This window comes from Melospiza melodia (genome assembly GCF_035770615.1).
Source record: "Melospiza melodia melodia isolate bMelMel2 chromosome 10 unlocalized genomic scaffold, bMelMel2.pri SUPER_10_unloc_1, whole genome shotgun sequence".
Classification (NCBI taxonomy): Eukaryota; Metazoa; Chordata; class Aves; order Passeriformes; family Passerellidae; genus Melospiza; species Melospiza melodia.
This window is the reverse complement of record NW_026948501.1, coordinates 1,117,192-1,139,204: the sequence shown is the minus strand read 5'-3', so window position 1 is coordinate 1,139,204 and position 22,013 is coordinate 1,117,192. Positions and strand designations below refer to the sequence as shown.

At 51.1% G+C, this 22,013-nt stretch overlaps 2 protein-coding genes and 1 long non-coding RNA gene across 5 annotated transcripts in view; all 3 read right to left on the bottom strand.

Annotated features, from left to right (window-relative positions):
- Window positions 1-2,562, bottom strand: part of PHF2 (PHD finger protein 2) — a 55,673-nt gene extending 53,111 nt beyond the window's left edge. For both annotated transcript variants that reach the window (XM_063181825.1, XM_063181826.1), the window contains exon 1: window positions 2,433-2,562. In XM_063181825.1, coding sequence (XP_063037895.1) covers window positions 2,433-2,530 — 98 coding nt within the window. In that variant the 5' untranslated portion in view covers window positions 2,531-2,562. The remainder of the gene's footprint in view (window positions 1-2,432) is intronic.
- On the bottom strand, window positions 170-1,573 carry LOC134432965 (uncharacterized). Its single transcript, XR_010031438.1, has 2 exons — window positions 1,402-1,573; window positions 170-1,183 (listed from the first exon to the last, which is right to left on the bottom strand). It is a non-coding gene; the product is annotated as an uncharacterized LOC134432965 (long non-coding RNA).
- A 7,740-nt stretch (window positions 2,563-10,302) lies between the features above and the next one.
- FAM120A (family with sequence similarity 120 member A) overlaps window positions 10,303-22,013 on the bottom strand; it is a 47,683-nt gene continuing 35,972 nt past the window's right edge. The window contains exons 14-18 of one of the 2 annotated variants that reach the window (XM_063181828.1): window positions 21,030-21,213; window positions 20,022-20,159; window positions 18,480-18,621; window positions 14,661-14,757; window positions 10,303-12,205 (exon numbers count right to left, since the gene is read on the bottom strand). In XM_063181828.1, the coding sequence (XP_063037898.1) occupies window positions 11,894-12,205; window positions 14,661-14,757; window positions 18,480-18,621; window positions 20,022-20,159; window positions 21,030-21,213 (873 nt within the window). In that variant the 3' untranslated portion in view covers window positions 10,303-11,893. The remainder of the gene's footprint in view (window positions 12,206-14,660; window positions 14,758-18,479; window positions 18,622-20,021; window positions 20,160-21,029; window positions 21,214-22,013) is intronic. The other variant, XM_063181830.1, reaches the window with a different exon arrangement.

The window sequence follows — 22,013 nt, the reverse complement described above, 5'->3', positions numbered from 1 at the left end:
ATTTGTCCCAGAAGTGGAGTGGGCTCCATTGCCCTGTGCCCAACTTCTAAACTACACCACACGAGCTTAACACACTTTAGGTACTTTAAAATATCAATTTGCCACCAGAACTGCTGAAGTTGCCACAGAGACGTTGCCCAGCCTTAGATGAAAGGGAGACTGCGACTGCTGCAGGGATAACCCATGAAAAATATTTATTTTAGATATTTGGGAACTCATGTCAGAAGGGAAACATGAAAACACCTGATCTGCTTCTACAAAACCAAACCAGAAATTACCTGTTTTTTTCTGAATTGCACACTGTACATCATGTTGAAAAGAAACAGAAGTGTGATTAAAACACCAGGCAATCCTCCCGAGCGCTGTGCGGCTGGGCACACTGGCTCATGTTTGGTTGCCGAACCTATGTAACATTGTATTTTTTGTTGCAGTACTATATAACATTGAATATTTTTGTTGCAGTTTTGTGTAAATGTTAACATCAGTGCTTTGAGTGTCTGGGACAGACACGATTTAATACAATTAAATCCTGATTTTTTTTCTATTTATTTACTTATACATTACCAAAAAAAAGCAAACAGTGTCATGGATAAACTGCTTGCTCCTAATACTCCATGAACTTCTCTGATACAATTATCTCAGGCTTTGACACTTTGAGAAGTAAACTCAGTTTTCTTTCTCTAAAAATCAATCTCTGGGCACTACTATAAACGAAGGAAAAAGAGTACAACACCCCCCCCCAGCCCCAGCAGCACTACAAATCATTTCCGTCCCTTATGCCACAAAATTAAACACCTTTCCTCTCGCTGCTGACCCTGAGCTGCCCACAACAAGATCATTTGGTTGATCAGCTCCAAGCAAGGTCTCTTTGCCAGTTTCAATGGAAATTCACCATCCTGGGCAGGCAGCTTACCTCCTGCCGCTGTTTACTCTTCAGCAATTCACTCTGCCATTACTTTGCCTGAAAATCGTAATATTTTCATGTCTTTAAAGTGTCTAAGTTTCAGGTGCACATGCTTGAGGCTTCTCTCCAGCCTCACCTCAGCGTCTGTGCCCGATGGCACGGGCCAGCGCGATTCCTGCGAGCTCCTGTCCCGGAGCCCGTGCGGAGCTCCCTTCCGCCAGCACCGCCACCAGGACTGTCCATTTCTGTATGTCCCTTCCTGCTTCTACACAGCTCCCACTGTAAAGGGTAGAACATCGTTCCGAATGTCACAGCCAAGCGTCTGGAGTCCTTTATTCTGCGCACGGCGGATCCGCGGGTGCCCCGGTGCCCGCTCGGGCAGAGCCGCTCGCCGCCGCCTCGTCCGCCGGCTGTGCGGGGACTCTGCTGGCCGTGAAAGAGCACAGCCCAACCTGACCGGACCCCTGGCGTGAAAAGCGCTCATCCAGGTGATTTACCTGATTTTAATCGCACTTTTTACACTTCAATCATTCCTGGGGAATCGCTGCCATGCCGCTGACACTCCATCCTCCTCCTCCTTCACATCCGAAGGGAGCGAGGGGTCCTGTCGGGGGGCTGTCCCCGCGTGTGCCCCCTTTAGCCCAGTGCCCACCGGGCGGCGCGGCGGCTCTTGAGGCTCTCGGTGCCCCCCGAGTCGCCGCCCTCGCCCTCATCACACCAGGCGCCACCGAAGTTCCGCCGCCCGCCGCAACTCCGCCGCGGCCGCCCATTGTCTGCGCGCCGGGAGGCGCTTTGGGGAGAAACGAGCCGAAAAGCCGAGTCCTGCGCCCCGCCCGGCCCGCCCGCCGCTCCCCTGCCCGCGGCCCCGCCACGGCAGGCCCCGGCTCGGGGCAGGGCCGGGGGTGCGCGGGGGTCCCCGGGGGCGGGGGCGCTGCCCGGCGGGGCCGCGGGGCGGGCGCTGCGCCAGCGAGGGCTCCCCCGCCCGCTGCCACCGCCCCGCCCGGCCCCGGCGCCCGGGGGCTGCTGCCAGGGCGGCGCTCCCCGCGGCCCCCGGCCCTCCCCGGCACCGGGGAACCCCGCGGGAGCCGAGCCGCGGTGCCCGAGCCCTGCCCGGGCGGGAGGCCGAGGCGCGGGGGCCGAGCCCGCTGACAGCGCGGCCGAGCCCCGCCGCCGCCGCCGCCGCCGCGGCCCCTCGCTCCCCGCCCCGGGCCCGGCTCCGGGAGGGACGCGGCGCGGAGCCGCGGGCGGGCGGCGCAGGGCGGCCCCGTCCCCTCCCCGGGCGCGCACAATGGCCCCCGCCAGCCCGGGGCTCCGGTGTCACCGCGGGGGGAGCAGCTTTGTGTCGGGAATGCGGCCCCGAGCCCACAAAACACACAAAACCAGCGCGCGGGGAGCGCGGGAGCGGCGCCGGGAAGCGCGGCTCCTCCTTCCCCGCTCCGGGAAGGCCTGCGGGAGGGAGCGCGGCGGCGGGAGCACCGGGGGCGGCGGGGCCGGGGCCGGCCTCGGGGTGCCGGGCGCGGTGCGTTACCTGCCGTGGAACCAGTCCTTGCAGGCGTCGCACTCGATCATGAAGCGGGTCACGTCGTAGGGCAGCCGGCAGATGCAATAGACGGGCACCGTCGCCATGTTCGCGCCGACCGCGCCGATCCGCTCCGCTCGCGGCCGCCCGCCCGCCCGCCCGCCCGGCCGAGCGGAGCGGAGCGCGGCGGGGCCGAGGCGCCGAGGGGGGCGGCACGGGGGAGGAAGGGGAGAGCGGAAAAACAGAAATAATGCAAAATAATAAAAAACGCTATAAAACCGCGACAGCGGATTTAGGGCTCCAGAGGGGCGGGCGAGCGGTGCCGGAGGACGGGGAAGCGCTGCCCGGAGCCGGGGGCCATGGCCAGGTCCCGCCGCCCGCCGGCGCCGCGGGCCGGGGCTCTCTGTTGTTGTTGTTGTTGTTGTCCCTCCAGGATGGTGATTCCCGGTGCTCGGCGATCGCGGCGGTGCCCCCTGGTGACAGCCCGGCGCGGCCTCCCCGGCGGGCCCGGCCTTGCGTCAGCCCGGAGGGAGCGGGGCCGAGCGGGGCCGGGCCGGGCGGAGCGGAGCGCGGCGGAGCGGGGCTCCCCGGTCGGGGCCGGGGCGCGGCGGGGGCTCGGCGGAACGCGCGTGTTTTTGTTAACCCCCGCCTGCCGGGAGGGAGCTGCCCCCAGCCGGGGGGGGCCGGGGGGCGGTGCGGGGGCACCGGGAGCGGGGAGCGCTCGGGGGCTGTGCCGAGGGGGGGACCCCGCTCGGGGTGTCTGTCTGCCACGGCGGGCAGAGCCCAGCCAGGAGCGGGGCGCTCCGGGCCGCCCCAAGGGCCAGGGAGCCCCGAGAAGCGGCCGCAAGTGCGGAGCGAGCCGCGGGAGCAACGCCCGGCTGGGTGTGCGGAGGGGCGGCCAGACACACAGCGCGCCCGGTCCGCACCAAAGGCACCCAAAAAAACGAGCTTCTTTCTCTTCAGTAACATGATCTTAGTGGGGCTTTAACCACCTGGGGGTTTACTGAGGGGTGGAACGAGGGTGATCTTAAAGGTTGCCTCCAGCTCAAAGCACCCTGTGATTCTCTATTTGTATAATTTCTGCTTTTAAAGTCACCAGCTCTGCTCACAGCAGCCCTTTCCCTGCTGTGACTCCCAGGGGATGGTAATGAACACCTTGTGCCCACCAAGAACCAGATCACAGCAGCATGTGGGCTGTGGGGGCACACTGAGGCCCTGAATGACCATGAACCCCAGCACTGCACAGCCCCAGGGACCTCCTCCCGTGCAGAGGCCAAAGAGGAACACACAAAGAGTGTGAGCTGGGGCTGAGGATGCCGAACCTTGCTGCCCTGCCATGCCAAGGCTCTGACAGGGGTTAAACAAACAGGCCGGGGGCTTTTGGAATAACTTCTCTTCCCAGAGTGTTCAAAGGCCAGTGGCACTTTTCCCTGAGGAGCAAGATCTTCCTACAGAGTGCTCACAAAGGGCCTTCCAACCAAGGTGGGATTTTAACTCTCTTACAGTGGATTCAGCATTTTGAATCCATTACATTTGGTGGTGTGGCAGGGCATTTGTCTTTGAGCAAAAAACTAAAACTGACATATCTCAGACTTTCTTCATCTCTCTACAAAAACCCTCAGAATCACCTGTGGAGGAGAAGAGTGATTCATGAAACCAAAAAACTTCAGTTTCAAGTTTGTCTGCAGAGAGGCAGCTGTTGTTGAATGGCCGAAGAGGGGCTGTCGGGCCATTGCCGGTGCCCACTGCAGGCACATGCCACAGGCAGGACTGTCACACACAGGGCTGTGTGTGACTGCCACACTCAGCACTGCCACAGGTGACCTCTGGCACAGGTGGAAGTGCAGTGACACGGTGGGAGGCCCCAGGCGTGCGTCCTGCACTGTCACTTGGTGCTTTTGAGTGTCTCAAAGTGTACCAAGGGACCTGTTTCCTTCATCACCATGCACCATGTAAGAACCTGCCCCCTAAAACCACCCCTCTTTTAAGTTTAAATCTATTGGTCATGGCTTTAATGGTTCAGAACTTCAACCGGAAAGTAGAAGATCAAGTCCTGGGAGTACAGCAGGATGGCTTGGGAGCCATCACAGAGCTTCAGACACCTTTACACTGATCCTCAATGCCAAGGACATCTCCCCACACCACTCAGCTCAGGGTGTAAACGAGCCTTAGAGACGGGCATGTCCTTTGGTACAGGACAGGCTTTGTGCCTCGGCACACTCTGCACAGCAGCAGCTGCAGCCTGAGGGGCCTCCCTCCCTTCCTGGAACCAGTGTTGGCACATCACAGAGCATGGAAGCACAGGGCAGATCCATGATCTTTGAGGCCTCTTCCAAACAAAATGACTATTCCCCGAAGCAGCCCCTCCACACCACTTTCTGTGCCCATGTTCCCCCTCTCAGCTGTTTATGGGCTTTGCTCACCCAGCCCATATCAGCTGTGAAGAATTTTTCTCATTCATTTTCCTTAGTCCCACGAGCATCTCCATGCAAACAGCTTTATTTCCCAGGCACCACCCGAATTCCAGTGTTATCATGTCCCAGCTGCTGCAGTGGGTGAGCCAAACCCCTGGATGCCCGGGGGGTTTGGTGCTCCCTACAGAGGGCAGCAGGGCCATGCCTGAGTGCAGCCAGGTGCTCCTAGGGGCTGGAATGACATCCAGCTCTCCATTGTCCATTGCTGGCCCTCAGGTGATGCCATGCCCAGCAGCAGAGTGGTGTGTCTGTGGTTTTACTCCTGTTTTTATAGTGCCCATGTTTTTATGGATACTGCCAAGTGCCACAGTCAGTTGGGCGATGTGTAATTGTGCCGGAGGATGCTGGAGCTGACACTGCATGGAAATGCAGAAGCTCTGTTCTGGCAGCTCAGGCATCTTACTCATTGTTTTAACAGGGATTAGTAAATTAAGAGACTTATGGGTGCGGTTGTCCCACTGTCCTGAGCTCTCCATGAGCATTTCAACCCAGAGGGTGCCTAGCTGCCCTTGGGAGGGAGGGTGAGCCATGGAGCTGTACCCAAGTGCCTCAGCAAAACACCATTTGATCAGAGTTGTTCACTGTTTGAAATCTTGAAGTGCATTTTAATATGTATTTTTAAACTGACTGGAAAAAAGTGGCACAGGCCCAAACAGAGGGCAGTGACCCTCACAGTGTTGCTGTGCAGGGCCATGAGCATTCTCCAGCCCAAAACTCCACAAAAGAGGGAGACATCACTGCCTCAGGCTGATCCCCACTTATTTCATCTCTCGCTAGGGATCAGGACACTTCCTGAGGCATCAGAACATTCATGTTTCCCAAATTCAAAGCACCCAGGAATTTCCCAGGTAAAAGAGACTTTCAAGTGTTTAGAACCTTTTCTATTTGCTGACAGTTGTTAAGAACAAGAAACTGGAGTAAGATAACAGAGAAATAAATCACTGTTAGATGAGTCCTCTTCTCCCATCCCATCCCATCCCATCCCATCCCATCCCATCCCATCCCATCCCATCCCATCCCATCCCATCCCATCCCATCCCATCCCATCCCATCCCATCCCATCCCATCCCATCCCATCCCATCCCATGCAGTCCATTCTTCCAGATCTTTCTGGAAATGGTTCAGAGGGTTTTGAGGGACATGAGTGGTTTTGATCACTTCCTACAGCCAATGCTCACTCCTCAGCCTCGGTCCTGTGCCTGCACTGGGCTGTGTTGTGCTTATCTCCAGGGGCTGGAACAAGGATGTTTGTCTCAGGAATGCGCTGCCCTCCCTCTGCATCACCCCTTCTCCAGACACATCTTGTTCTTTTCCAGTGGGGTGTTATTACCAACAATCCTTGGTTGGCTCCACAGCTATTCCAGCTATCAGTGCTTGAGACACACACATTACTAGCCCGTTATCTTCTGGGATCCTACACTTCATCCCATCTCTGTCCAATGGGTGAGACCCGCCTGTACTTGGTGGGTCAGTGCGACCAGGCTGGATTCACTTCTACGGCTTTGGGTGCGATCTGAAGGATCACACAGACTCTCACCGCCGCTGGTACGGCCATCTGCCGTGGGGCTGGATCTGCTGTGGGGCTGGATCTGCTGTGGGGCTGGGTCACTGCTGTGGGGCTGGGTCACTGCCGTGGGGCTGGATCTGCTGTGGGGCTGGGTCACTGCCGTGGGGCTGGATCTGCTGTGGGGCTGGGTCACTGCCGTGGGGCTGGATCACTGCTATGGGGCTCGGTCACTGCCATGGGGCTGGGTCACTGCTGTGGGGCTGGGTCACTGCCGTGGGGCTGGATCTGCTGTGGGGCTGGATCTGCTGTGGGGCTGGGTCACTGCCATGGGGCTGGATCACTGCCGTGGGGCTGGATCTGCTGTGGGGCTGGGTCACTGCTATGGGGCTGGATCACTGCTGTGGGGCTGGATCACTGTGGGGCTGGGTCACTGCCATGGGGCTGGATCTGCTGTGGGGCTGGATCTGCTGTGGGGCTGGGTCACTGCCGTGGGGCTGGATCACTGCTATGGGGCTGGATCAGTGCGGGGCTGGATCAGCGTGGGGCTGGATCACTGCCATGGGGCTGGATCTGCTGTGGGGCTGGATCACTGCTATGGGGCTGGGTCACTGCCGTGGGGCTGGATCACTGCCGTGGGGCTGGATCACTGTGGGGCTGGGTCACTGCCATGGGGCTGGATCACTGCTGTGGGGCTGGATCACTGTGGGGCTGGGTCACTGCTATGGGGCTGGATCAGTGCGGGGCTGGATCAGCGTGGGGCTGGATCACTGCCATGGGGCTGGATCTGCTGTGGAGCTGGGTCACTGCTATGGGGCTGGGTCACTGCTATGGGGCTGGATCTGCTGTGGGGCTGGGTCACTGCTATGGGGCTGGATCAGTGTCGTGGGGCTGGATCAGTGCGGGGCTGGATCAGTAGGGGCTGGATCAGTGCAGGGCTGGATCAGTGCAGGGCTGGATCAGTAGGGGCTGGATCAGTGCGGGGCTGGATCAGTGCGGGGCTGGATCACTGTGGGGCTGGATCAGTGCGGGGCTGGATCACTGCGGGGCTGGATCAGTGCAGGGCTGGATCACTGCTATGGGGCTGGATCAGTAGGGGCTGGATCACTGCGGGGCTGGATCACTGTGGGGCTGGATCAGTGCGGGGCTGGATCAGTAGGGGCTGGATCAGTAGGGGCTGGATCACTGTGGGGCTGGATCAGTGCGGGGCTGGATCACTGTGGGGCTGGATCAGTGCGGGGCTGGATCACTGTGGGGCTGGATCACTGCGGGGCTGGATCAGTGCGGGGCTGGATCACTGCAGGGTTGGATCACGGTGCTCCTGGGCACCGGCAGCTCTGAAAGACGTGCATGGCCTCATCCTCATCTCGTCCCAGCGCAGGAGCGATGGCTGCACGTCCCATTCCCCATTCCCATTCCCCATTCCCATTCCCATCCCCATTCCCATTCCCATTCCCCATTCCCCATTCCCATTCCCCATTCCCCATTCCCCATTCCCATTCCCCATTCCCATCCCCATTCCCCATTCCCCATTCCCCATTCCCATTCCCATCCCCATCCCCATTCCCCATTCCCATCCCCATCCCCATCCCCATCCCCATCCCCATCCCCATCCCCATTCCCCATTCCCCATTCCCCATTTCTCATTCCCCATTCCCCATTCCCCATTCCCATCCCCATTCCCCATTCCCCCTGCTGGCTGCACCAGGCACTGGGGCTCCGTCGGGCGGTCCCCAGAGCCGCTCACTGAGAGGGAGAGCGGCTCCAGCCGCGGGCAGGGCTTGTCCCAGCCCCCGTAACCCCGCAGCCCCGGCGGCTCGGAGCGGGCACAGCCCGGGCGGCAGCGGCGCTCCCCGGGCCCGCCCCCGCCGGCGCGGGCAGGAAGAGGCGGAGCGGCCATGGCGGCGATAGCGATGGCGGCGGCGATAGCGATGGCGGTGGTGGTGGCGATGGCGGTGGCGATGGCCCTGACGGTGGCGATAGCCATGGCCGTGACGGTGGCGATGGCCGTAGCCGTGGCCGTGGCGGTGGCTGTGGCCGTGGCGATAGCATGGCGATGGCCGTGGCAGTGGCGGTGGCGAGGCCTTCCTGGGCCGGGGCCGCCCTGCTGCCCTCCCCGCTGCCCGGACACGCCTCGCAGGCGGGAGCCCGGAACCAAAGTGGGCCGGGACGCTGCGCTAGGAATGCCCCGAGCCGAGCCCTTCCCCGCTGCCCTGCCCTGCCCTGGCCTGCCCTGCGGGGACCGGGGAAGGCCGGGGGCCAGCCCGCACTGCCGGGGACGGGCTGCGGCACACGCCGAGCATCGCCGCTCGTTCACACGGACGGGTTGTGAGGGAAGAGCCCCGGTGCTGTCGCTGATGGCACAGAACGGACAGTGGCCCCACTTCCCACCCAAAGAGTGGATTCTCCCAGTTACACTCTTGTGTTGGAGCTGGCTAATGAGATACTGCTCACACCGGGGCTTTCCTTACCGAGAAGGTGGTCAGACCCTGAATTATGGCCCTGGAGAATGGGTCAGTGCCCCAAATTGTCAGTGTTCAAGGGGCAGTTGGATTATGTCCTTAAAAATTGGCTTAAATTTTTGATCAGCCTTGAAGGGATCATGCAGTTCGACTCAATGGTCCTTGTGGATCACTTTCAACTGAAATATCCCATATTCTATTTCTATTTCTATTTCTATTTCTATTTCTATTCATAAATTCAGGTGTCAAAGATGTTTTCCAGGAGCAAGCCCAGGCAGCGGCCAGTCATTCCGTGGGCTCACCGATGCTGGGGTCAGCTCAGCTCTCTGTGAGAGGACTGTGGCAGTGCTAAAGGCATCTGTCCTGCAGGAGCTGCCGGGACAGCAGGCAGGAGCGCCGTGCTGGTCCCGAGGGCTGCGGGGTCACAGAACATCGCTGGGCACCCACACCGGGACTGGCACTGCCACACGCACCACGGCCACGCACCTTGGCTTTGCTGGTGCTGGCTATTCCATGCCAGCTCCCAGTCTGGACTTGAAAAGGAAGCCTGCTGGGCAATGGGACAGGGCTTGTCCTGCAGCTGCATGAGAAGCACAAGTGGGAATGCTGTCAGAGCAGAGAAGGGCTGGCAGGGGGCGAGCCACACTGCACGGAGCAGGGAGGGCAGGGATGCCACCCCTCCGGCGGCTGCAGGGGGATCTGTCTCGGGAAGGAGAGACTGACTGCTGTCCCTTGTGGAAAACACAGCTGTGCTTCGGGGCAGGGCAGGGGGAGCTGTGCCCACTGCTCGCCCCAGGCTGTGTGTAGCTAACACAGCGAGCAGACAGGCACGGCAGGGGAGAAAGCCCCTCGGCTTACACAAGGTGTAGATCTGCAGCTCCTCGTGTTCTGCCACTTGGATCTTGTGTAACAGACTCATTGGATCCCAGCTCTGTAGAGGCATTGCCCACCACTCTCTCACTGCCCACCCCCAACAACCTCTGTGAGCACCTGCCGTTCTTTTCCTTTAAACAACTGCCCCGTTATTTCTGGCTCATTTGCATCTCTTCACCCATCTGACATTTAAAGGTGACATCTAAAGGAGCTGCACACACCAGCAAGCCAGGGCATGACTCCAACCAGGTGTGGTGTCCCCCAGCAGCGAGTGAATCACAGAATCCCAGACTGGTTTGGGTTGGAAGGACCTTAATGCCCCTCCAGTGCCACCCCTTCCAAGGGCAGGGACACCTCCCACTGTCCCAGGGTGCTCCAAGCCCTGTCCAACCTGGCCTTGGGCACTGCCAGGAATAGGGCAGCCACAACCAAAGGCCATGCTTCCCTTCTCTGCCTTTTAGGAGGACACCAGAGATCCTGGCAACTCAACCACTTGACTTGGGCATAGGAAAAACTTTTATTTACATGTTAATTAAAAAAATACTTGACAAAAAAGGCATACAGTATTTTATACTAAAAGAATAAAGATTTTTATTAAGCACTGTAAGTTGCATTCAATAGCCTTCAAAGACACCACACCACAATCCATCTACAACCAGCCAAACCCAACAGTAGTTCATTCTTGCACAATCCATGAGTTGGGGCAGAACTCCCTTCAACTTACATTAAGATACCTACTTAGCTCTGGCGGGCAGGGAATGGGGAATTACACCTCATTTCTGATCACTAATGTGTGATGAAGAGCATCAGGAGAATTATATGAAAACGAATATAAAGAAATGATTCTGATTTTGAAGTACATTAAGTTTGGAAACACTAACAAAAACATCAAAATGATACAGGTATATTTGCTTATACTAAATTCTTGATGGGAAAGTTCTCAAGAACAAGCCATTTGTTTCCTGCTACAGAAGGGGGGTACTTTTTTTTTTGAAGATCAAAGCGTTTTTTTTTTGTTTTTCACAGAATTTCATATTTGCTAATATGAAGGCATAAAACAGCAACAGAGAACAATAATGCATACAGCAATGAGTACACCAGGGTAACGTTGATATTCAAAACGGCTAGATAATTTTTTTTTTAAGTTTTAGAATAAATGCAACAGAGGTCAATAATCACAAAATTTTAAGGTTAGAGCAAGATCAGTCAATGACTAAACATAGTTAACATCTTTTATAGGACTATTACTGATTATTAGCTTTTTTTGTTTTGCAAATGGGCACAGTACTTGTAAGAATGGAAGAAAGAGGACAATAACATGCATAATATTAACTACACACTTTAAAAATCATGAACCATGCAGAAGTTTAGCTCAAATAGTAGTACTAATGGTCTACGTCTGATTCAAAACCACATAGTTCATTGATCACGGATGCATGGTATTAGTCACAAAAAGTTTCCTAACACATTGTGTTTGTTTTGAAAGGTCGTTTGCATCTTCTATGATTTCAAGTTTATCTCCGTTTAACTCGCTCGTAACATATGTATGATGTCTATTGAACTCAGCAGAACTGCAGTGTTACTGAGAATTGGTAGTTTCGAGAGTTTGCACATTTTTAACACAAAAGAACCACGGCAACGGTGATGAGATTTCAGAAAGAAAAAACTGTGGTTGTGCCTTTTTCCCCCCATAATCATGAAATCAAAGCCTTAAAGAAAGCTTTATTGTGACACAGTAATGCAAAATCAAATATAATGGCATACATATGGTGCCAAGTACTAAAAATTATAGTTTTAAGCTATATATACTTAAAGACTGCCAAAATTTGTTTTCTTTATATTTCAAAAAACAAAACTACAAGCTTTTGTCATAACCAGTTTAAACTTTATGTATACTTCATTTTAAGTGCGGGAGTCAAATGCTCTTCATTCTTTTTTTTTTTTTTTTGTTTTATTGTAGCATTTTGACTACAACTGGTTAAAACTAAAAAATGTGTTGTTTAAATCTCTGACATCAAAGAGGGATCCGAATTTCCAAAGTCCTCATTTTTCTCTTACGGAAAGGAAAAAATGTACGTAACTGTAGGCTCTCTTTCTTTCCAGATATTCCTAATCCTGACCCTTCCCAACATCCTTCACCCTCTATAAAAAATAAGTTTACTCTTCTTTTTTTAAGACAGTGGCCTCAAGAGCATCATCTTTATGGCAAACACTGTCTGCATTTAGTGCATTTAAATGAGGATTCGTATTGCACATTTTAGAGTCATTACTCAAGGCACTTTCAGACTGATTGGAAGCCCTGATGTCTCCTGTATTCCCATTCATCTGGGAAGCTGGTTTTTCCTCAGTCACAACTCCATTTTCAGCCAGGGATCCATCTGAAGACACAAGTGAGGATTTAGATTCCTCGGATTTTGACTTAAGTTCTTTGGCTACTTCTTCTGCTGAAGCAGCGTAAGGAGGTTTGCCCTAGTTGTTAAAAAAAGAAGAGAATTACTGAAGAACCAGTGCTAAAAATGTATATAAATGTACAGTCTGATATAAGGACACTACAACAGGCAGCATGCAGGGCACAGGGTCGTGAGTGAACACCAAATATTAGGCATTGCTGAAAGAAGTGGCCCACAAAATACATGGAGAGGATTTTCGGTGTTCCCCAGAGCCTTCTGATGCCCCTGGGGCAATGCTTTAGTTTTAACTTTGCTGTTGCCCTCCTTTACAACATCAGAGCTACATAAATGTCTGAAACACCAAAACTGAGAATCAATGTCCAGCTGCACTTTGCTCCTTAGTTCATGTGTGCTGTGGTTCAGTGGCAGGACTCTGTGTTACTCAAACACAAACACGACTGTTTCCAGCCAGCGTTTGGAGGAGTGCAGAAGCACCATGCACTATTCCCTGCACCAAGCTATATGCTTGCAAGATTAGGAAAGGCTTTCATAAAAAAGCATATAGTAAAATTGTACAAGACTGAGTACAGCCAAAAAAACTAGACTGATGCAGCATACAATTAGTTATGTATTTGTAATTAATCTTAGTGTTCCAGAAACATAATAGCCTTTAAGCAAACCAAAATAAGCAGGTTAGGCTGCTAAGAAGCAGCACACTGGTCTGTCACATTGTTCACAAAGTCAAGTGCTAAGAAATGGCTTATGACAGGGATGCCTCAAACAGCAGCAAACAGCTCTGCAGTGTAAAAACCTCCACTGTCACCTACTGGAACACCTGCAGTAAGCTGCTGAAGGGTTTTACAGAAGAACTTTGCAGGTGAGTCAGAAGTGCTGTTCTCTAGCATTCTCATTATCCAGATAATCACAATTCTCAGTCCCATTGCACAGGTATGGGTGATCACTGTCACCGTGCCTCTTTACAGACATCCTTAAATTCAGCTTTCAAGACATGCTTTAGTTTCTTTCCAGAACAAGAGTGGAAAGTTTCACCTTGGGACAAACCAGAGCAGTCTGGTGTGTTGGATAAATCCAAAGAGATTGTTTTGGTCAGATTCCCAAGCTGAGGGGAGGAAGTGCCTCTGGCTGAGCCTGGTCCTGCACAAGCACTGCCTCAGTGAGGCAGAGGGGCCACTGGCACCTCCCAGCCTCACCTGGCTCTCACAGTCCACTCACTGCATGGAAACTTTCCCAAGTTCTCCCTGCCATGTGCATTTTAAATAATCTTTTTTATCTTCCTATACAAGAAACATCCTATATGGCCATGATGACCACAAAATGCAATGAGCTCAGGTCCATTGAGAATGCCACTTGTCTTCTCCAGGCACAATTTTACACACAGGTCCTTGTGATCACAAGTATTTACCATCCAAATTACAGATCATTATTAAAAATGCGAATACCCAACCTTGATGGCACTTGTCAAGACACCTGCAGCTATTACCTGAACTATACTCCCATATGTACACCTGTAGTAAGCCTGGAGTATTTGGGAGCTCGTTTTCAGGATTTCCTTTATTTCAAAGCTTAAATCAGAAATTAGATGCTCTATTATTAATACAGCGGTTTCTCTTCTACTTAAAATGTAAAGTTTCAGATCCACAGGTACATTTGTAGACATATAGTCTGCGTACACAGCAATTTAACAAGGAAGAGAAGTATTTGAATTTTTACACCTGTAAAACAGTCAGTTTTACTGGAAGTTAATAGTTCCTTCATTATCTACTGCAGAACATTCTTTTACTGTCTGACACCTGAAAACTTCCCCCTACTCTCAGGTCTCTCTGACAAATGGCATGTCCATATGACATATTTATTGTGGAAGTTTTTCCAACTATTTACTACTCATTCATCTAAACTGCATAGCAGCCAGAACCATGGAAAAGGAAGAAAAACAGAACTCTGAAAGCAACTGACATCTCATACAGGTCAGCAGTGTGCCTCAGCTGTATTTGAAGGATCCATGGAACAGACAGAAGTCATGATCCATGCACGTTTTGCAGGGTATCACCAGGAAGGAACCTGCATGCTCAGGGGGAAAGGCTGCTCTGCTACTCCCAAGTTTAGAGTGACCTTTTAGATCTGGAGCATGGCAGCAGCAAAGATCCTTCACTGCTTCATGAGTCTGGACCGTGGTCCCAGAAAAAAAATTGGGGAAGAGTGGGGGCAGGAACAGAACTGCTAATTTGTTTCAGCTTTGTATTTCTCCCATTTTCTAAATTTTCTTCTACTCCCATGGCTGGTTAGAGCTGTGTAGGCACAAGATTCATGTCAAAATACATTCTTCCACATCTGTCTGTAGAAGCAAAGTTTGCTTTAAGTGAGCTGTGACACAGCCTGTCCTGTCGCCGCTGTGCGGCTCACAGCCTCCACGGGTCGCCAGAAGCACTTGGAGCTGTCAAAGTGCTGCTGGTCTGGGTGCAGCCCAGCCCAGCCCGTCCCAGAGCGTGCTGCAGTCAGGCACATGGCTTCATTACCTGAATTGCTCCCTGGCTTTTATAACCTCGCCCATAGTACCTTCCACCTCTTCCAAAAGTTCTTATCACCGGAGTGGAGATAACTCCTCTAGGTCGCCTGCAGGGGTGGGGCAAGGGGAGAAAATAAAACACTGATCAGTTTTCTTTACAACTGCTTTGCATTTAGTTTTGCCAGACTATTATTTCCCTAGCTTTACTGTCTAGTGCCTATCATCAACACATTTTGAAAGAGGAAAGATACCTAATTCGGAATTGTAGGGTTCTGCTGCTTGCAATTGTCTCAAACCCGACAAAACCTTTTGGGTCCAGAGCAATAAAATGTCTCTTTCTAGACTTCCTTTCAAAAGAAACAATAAATTATATTTTCAAGCTTTGCAGAAACATCTTCCAAGTGTCAAATTATCCTCATGGCACTTTAAAACCAGAGCTCAAAATACTTTCACCATACAAAAATAGCAATTTGAACCACATAGAAAGACATTTCCCCCATTAGGTAACAGCTCCCAACGTAAACACGAGACAGGCTCTGATAAAAGAAAGTAAGGCAGAATTAAAAAGTTGTGTAGGTACAAAATTATCTAAGAAACTGAGGGAATAAATGAGCTTCACCTTTATCCGGCATGTGGCAATTGGTAAGTTGGGATGCCTTCCAATGGAGACTCCCAAGTAAGACACATTAGGCGGTGGTTTTTGGTGTGATTCAGTATAGATTACATCAGATGAAACCAAACTTTCCCACCTTGGTCTCAGGCTGTGCCAGGGAAGGTGGTTTAGATTAGATATATTTGGAAAAATTTGTTCACAGAAAGGGTTGTCAAGCCCTGGTACAGGCTGCCCAGGGCACTGCTGGAGTCATAATTTTGGAACTGTTCACAAAACACATGGACGTGGCACTTGGGGACACGGCTTAGGGGTGAACATGGTGGTGGGTACTGGGTTGACAGCTGGACTTGATGATCTCAGAGGTCTTTTCCAACCACAGCAATTCCAGGATTCAGCTACAATTGCTTTAACTCCATCAGCTGCAGAAACTGAATTTCCCAATCATTATGTCAAGAACTCTTACGTAAATGTTCTCCTAAAAATTCCTTGTTTTCTCTACCAGAGATCCTGGATTGCTCTAGAAGCCTGGGAATGCCCTATGTTTGCTCTGGATGTGCTGCCTGATAGTAGGAGGTGGTGGTGTGACCCCTGACTCCACTGGGGCTGGCTGTGTGCTGCTCAGGCCCCTGAGCTGAATGAAGTCCAGGAGAACTGCACCGTGCCCCCCAGTCTCCTCTCATATGCTGTGAATTCCCACACTGGGCACTAAGAGATCAAATTCTGGGGTTTAGAAGTGACAGCAGAGAATGAACAGAGGAGCTGTGGTTTGCACGTGAGTCCCTCTCACTGTGTTCCCTCCTTGCCAACCCCACTGGCTCTCTTTTTACAAGGTCAAAGCATGTCCTTCAAGGAGCTGTAAAACTTCTCCCGCCCAGAAAATCACACTAAATCCACTGCTGGATCGAGGCTAATGCAAAGCAGCTGGTACAATTTTACACAAGAAGAACAACATCTGAACTCAGCACTGCGGAGACATGAGGCAATGGGGTGAACAAGCCTGACTCAATCCCCTCTGCTGAAAGAGATAAAAATGGAATACAAGTGTGCAAAACTGGGCCATGAACTAAGACAACCTGCTGCGCTGTTTCCTAGTTGTGACCTTTGGTAGGAAATAACCTCTGCCAACATGAACCTGCTGTTAAAGCACAGGATCTCAGGGCAAGGCTCTTCCCCCAGAGGGTGCTGGCCCTGCCCAGGCTCCCCAGGGAACGGGCACGGCCCCGAGGCTGCCAGAGCTGCAGGAGCCTTTGGGCAGCACTGCCAGGGATGCCCAGGGTGGGATTGCTGGGGGGGTCTGTGAAGGGCCAGGGGTTGGACTCCATGATCCTTGTGGCTCCTTTCTAACTCAAAATATTTCTGTGGTTCTGTCTTTAGGCAGAACCCTTAACATGATCACGTTTTCCTATTGGTTCTACTTTAGCACTAACTGACCAAACAGGAAAGCTGCCTGCAGTCATTCTACCTCTGGCCTATTCTAGTAACTCTACATGTGACCAGTGCCCTATCAGTGCTGATCTGATGGAGAGAGGAAGATCTGGCATTGACAATTTTCCTGCCTCTTTGGGGTGACAATCTGCACCAAACCACACTGCCTTAAGACAGTACCTCCAACAAAAAGAAACTTCAGGCATTTTATCTCAAATTGAAATCTACTACTGAAAAATCATATTTCTCTGTCATAAAGGCACTGGCAGGAGCAGCAACACCCTTTCAGTGATCTGTTCACTTCCCAGATAAGGATGGTTCTCAGTTCCTGGCTACTGATGCTCTGTGTGAATCCAGGTATTTCCCCCTTCAGGAGATGGAGGAACTGCTGTCCTGTATGGATGTAAGTGAGCTCTGAGCCCCAGGCTGTCCACAGACCCTGGCTTTGGCAGGACACACAGTGCACATCACTGGGAGAAGCCAGCAGCTTCTGTTCATGTATCCTCATGAAGAACGGAACAAATGATCATCCAAGAACCTCATTTCAGTGCTAAAAAAGGTCATTTTGTCCCCTGGTACCCAAGCAAACCTCATTCCTCCCCACCTTTATTCACTCCCCCTCTCTCCAGATGCTGCTCTGGAGCAGTGCAGGGCTCCCAAACCTGCCCCCACACCCACCCAGGCACCTGACAGATGTCTGAAACACCTAAAACAACACTCAATGCTTCTGTTTTGGCAGCTGGATCTCATTCTGGAGAGCTGGGCAGTCCTAGCTAAATGAGGTCCCCTCAAAAGATCAGCTCTGCAGCCACTGAACCTGCTCACATTTGTTCCCAGAGCTCCTGCCTCTCCCTGGCCCCACAGCAGCTCCAGTTCTCCCAGAGCTTCAGATTAACCCAGCTCCTCACTCAGCCCAACACAACATGCATTCCACCAGCTCTGGCTGACTCCAGCATGAAGCTCCATAGTGCACACTGGAGTAAATGAACAGAGAGATGAAATTCATGCAGTGCAGTCTTTCACACTGCTGCTCCCTAGCTCAAGGTGGCAGTAAGTCCATCAGCTGTACTGCACTAATACAGACAGACACAATACACAGTCCTTTAGGATTGTCTCCTGTAATAGACACAACCTTAATGAAGGATAAAGCGAGTTCCGTAAGGCACAGAACGAGCAAGCCTAGGGAAAAAAATACCATCTTAAAAGTAACAAACTAGATATTTTTGTAACAAAGTACTTGCTTTTCAGACATGTTGTGCACCTATAACTTCAGCTGTAGTGAAATGAAGTGGAAGAGCTACAGAAATTAATATTCTTTTAAGCACACTTCCATCATGACTGTAACAGAGAACTACTAAACTCAGAAATGTCCTTCAAGTGTTTTCTGCTTCACAGGATTACATAATGTAGTTATTAAAACTGTTATCATGCTTCTTGATAAATGTCCTTCCACAAAAAGGAAGGGTGTTTAATGTAATGCATCTACTGGTTTCATGGAAAAGTCCCAAAGTCATTTCCTCACTCAAAAGCAACCTCTGTGTTTGTGTGTGTGTATATATATATATATATATTTCAGATTGAGTATGAATTTTATTTGCACATAAAAATGCTTATACCTATAACTGGTGAAAAGCATCTTAAAAGGAATTCTTGAATATTCAGTGGGTATAATTCACCCTATGTGTCCTAAAGTGTGTCATATGCATTCTCTACTGCTTCCAGCTTCTGTTTTCCTTGCTTCCCCAGACATTAAACCCCAGGTGAGCAGCACATGCCCAGGCTGGCACTTACCCTCTGGCTGGTCCTCCCACGGACACCACCTGCAGAGGAAATGGCCCTCTACCCCCTCGTCCACGTCTGCTTCCAGCCCAATGGCCGACTACAGTGCCGGCAATTTCAAGTTTCCCTCCCTGAGAAGGAATAGGTTGGACTCCTGCACATAAAAGCAAAACCAAACTTTGATCTTCACAATCATCACAGTAAAGTTCCAAATGAATGGAAAGCTGGCTTGCCCAGATTTCACCACCCCATTTCCTCTAGGGATACTGTGAGGTTATTGCTCATTTTGCCGTATTCCAGAAGTGTTAGAACTCCAAGAGCCTGTTTCCCCCACCCTTTTTTAAAAATAGATATGAATTCTGAAAAGAAAAATTATCTGACATGAATGCTTCACTTTCAGTAATTGAAAATATACTTGAGATAGGCCTCAAGAAACCAGGGGAGTTTTACAAGCTGGCTGAAGACTGGTTTTTTTCCTGCATTCTTGAAGAAGAAGGAATTCTTGCAGGTTCAAGGCACTTTTTAGCCAACAGCAAGTATCAGCATAGATCACACAGATTATATTGGCAATAAAGAACTTACTAGGCTGGACAAGCTGTACTAACACTAAGTTCCTATAAAAATGTACCATTCAAACAGATCTGGTTTAAAAGGTGTGTTTATCATTTCCCCTCAAAGAAGGCAGCTGAAGTTACAGTTGTCTAAGATGCAACTACATCTTCTGTTCAAGTTGCTCATGTCTTTATACTATATCAGCTCTGGGGCATAACATGTATTTCAAGAAATCCAGGTATGTGAACTGAGCAAGATGTTACTGGTAAGACCATCAGCACCAAAAGGGTTACAAACCACAGCATTTATGCAGCCATAATTAGTCTCCAAATGTTATAGGCTGGGAACTATACTACTGCTTACATCCAGAAGGTTCCTAATTCCCTGTGCAAGTCCTTCAGCTCCAAATGCAGATGGTTTGCAGGGCCAGAGTTATCCACACATGAGGCACTAGAGGTATGTTTGCTCTTAGAATAAAAGCTCAGAGGCCAGAAACAACAGCTAAATATGTGGGAAAAATTTACCCTCAACAAGCTTCCATCATCTCACATACAGGAAGTAAGCAATGGGCACACAGGTAGGGAAGTAAATCCCACTCCTGTGTCCACACCAGCACTGATGCCAGCAAAGAAGGGCTCAGCAGTAATACCAAAGACAGTCATTTCTATGCTAGGTCTTTGCAAAAAACATAACTGTCCCCAGATTTTGGAAAATCCCTGTTAATACAGAGGCCAGTGGGTTACAGATGCCCTCTTGGCCAGTGGGAGACAGGCTGCCTGCTGGGTTTGGGCTCTCCTGTGTTTGGAAGAGGTTTCTGGCACGAGGAGCCTGGGGGCTTGCGGCAGGGATGGGAGCAGAGCGGACAGCAGCCGGGCAGGCTCTAGAGAGGGAAGCTGAGACAGTTAAGGAGACAGGGAGTCAGAAGGAAAGCCTCAGACCAACCCGTACAGTGGAGGAAGCCGTTGCCAGAAGCTCTAAGAAAAGGGGTTTGGGTATAATTACCGCCCTGAAACTTGCTAGTCCTGTTGCTGTCATTGCCAGAGAAGGCTCCGGAGTGTCCTGCCGCTGCCGCCACCCGGAAGGCCCGGTAAGTGCCTGTGGCTACTGTTTCCCCATAAGGGCCTCCAAAGCCATAGACTCCTGTTAGACCCAGGGTAAAGAAAGACAGGGGAAAAGCTGTGAGGGGGCCAGGCAACTGGGAAAGCCCCAGCAGAGAGGTTGCTGCCTCCTTCCACCCTCGCAGAGGCAGGCGGGAGGGCCGCACTCCCGCGGGCCGGGCTCCTGCAGGCAATACTGCAGCACTGCCGAGGGAGCCCTGGCCAGAGGCATCCTGCTGTCCCAGCCAGCAGGGAGCTCTGACCCAAAGGGCAGGCCCTGGGGCTTGGAATGGGATCCCAACTTCTGTGGCACGGGAAAGGCTTGTGACAACTTTTTGGCAGTGAGCATTGGTAGCTACAGTCATGGCACCCCTGAAATGCCTGTGGCCAGTATCTCTACACCTCTGGGCCTTGGAACGGAGAGATTTTGAGGAAGTGAGCAATTCTAGGAACAGCCTGCAATGTTTATGTCAGTATTTACACTTGAGGGTGCCAACGGCTATATGACTGCAGCAAAACACAGAGGAGTGGGGAGGGGGAAAGGTTGTCTTTAGCCCTGACAGTTAAACTGCGTCTGATAATTTATAAATGTTTTGAACCAATTTACTGTGCAAATAAAAGTTTTTTCATATTGCCCAGTGTCAATCTATTCCTCTTTTTTCTAATTCTACAAAAACAGTAAAAATATTTTGATCTGGCACAGCTACTAAAATCCTGATGAAAATATGTAGCAATACAGCACATTCCGTATCACTGGGCTAATAAAAGCAACCCCAAAACACAGTGGCAGGCACATGCCAACACAAGCCCACCACTTGCTTTTCTGTATTTTCCCTATGAAATTGAGCAGACCTGGCAGTTTTGGCAATGTGCAAGGTATGGTGACGTGTGGCACCGCTGTCCCATCACTTACCAGCAAAGCCTCTCCCCCTGCCCTGAGGTGGTGGGACTGGCCCAAAGTGTCGAGGATACATAGAAGCTGGATAGAAAGGCATGGCAGGTGGAGGTGGGAAAGGGAGAGGATGGTTCTGCCTGGAGAAATTTAATCCTTCTAGGATGCTCTGACGCATCTTTTCAACCTTGGCTGCCTGCTCAGCCTAGGAATAAAGAGAAGGTCACAGAGGGACATTAAAATTCTCATTTCAATTGTATAAAGCTACATTTACATAACAAATTCAAAGGAAAACCCAAAATAATACAGAAGTAGAGAGAGAATCATCATCCTAGACCTGGACTGCAACCCAGAGTCTGTGCATAAAGGCTGAAGCATGCCTGGAGGGTTATAACTCTGAGAAGGGACCACAGCCACCATCAAAAGCAAACTTGGGATCAGCTTCCCTCAATTCACAAAAAAAGAAGGGATACAATTTCATATCTTTCAAAAAGTTAAAAACAAAAAAGTTTGGGTTATTCAGTAAACTGTTTTATCAGTTTCCTGGTTTTACAGGTAGATAGTAACTTAACATGATTTGGATAACACAAAAAAGGCCTTCATTCGTATTTTAAGATGATTGTAAGAAATGTGAAAAGATTTTGAGCTGAGGACCCCAGGAATGACTTTACAATCTGTGAAGTCAGTTAGGAAACACCAATTTTCTTTCACTACAAACCCAGTGCAGTTTAGTATTTTGGACAGTCTGACCCAAAAAGGTGGGACTTGAACAAATGAGCAGAGTTTCCAACTTGGCCATTCATCATATCAGTGATTCCGTTTTCAGAGAGAAAAAAAAAAATCAAATTCAACTTGATGCCTCTTCTTCCAAATCTACCCAAAAGCCATCCTACTCATCAAGAAATCAGGAACTAAACAGCAAAACCCACCCATTAGCCATTCTCCTCATATTTGCCTTTTAAAGCAGAGGCGACACATGTGGTAAATGACGAGCCAGGCACACAT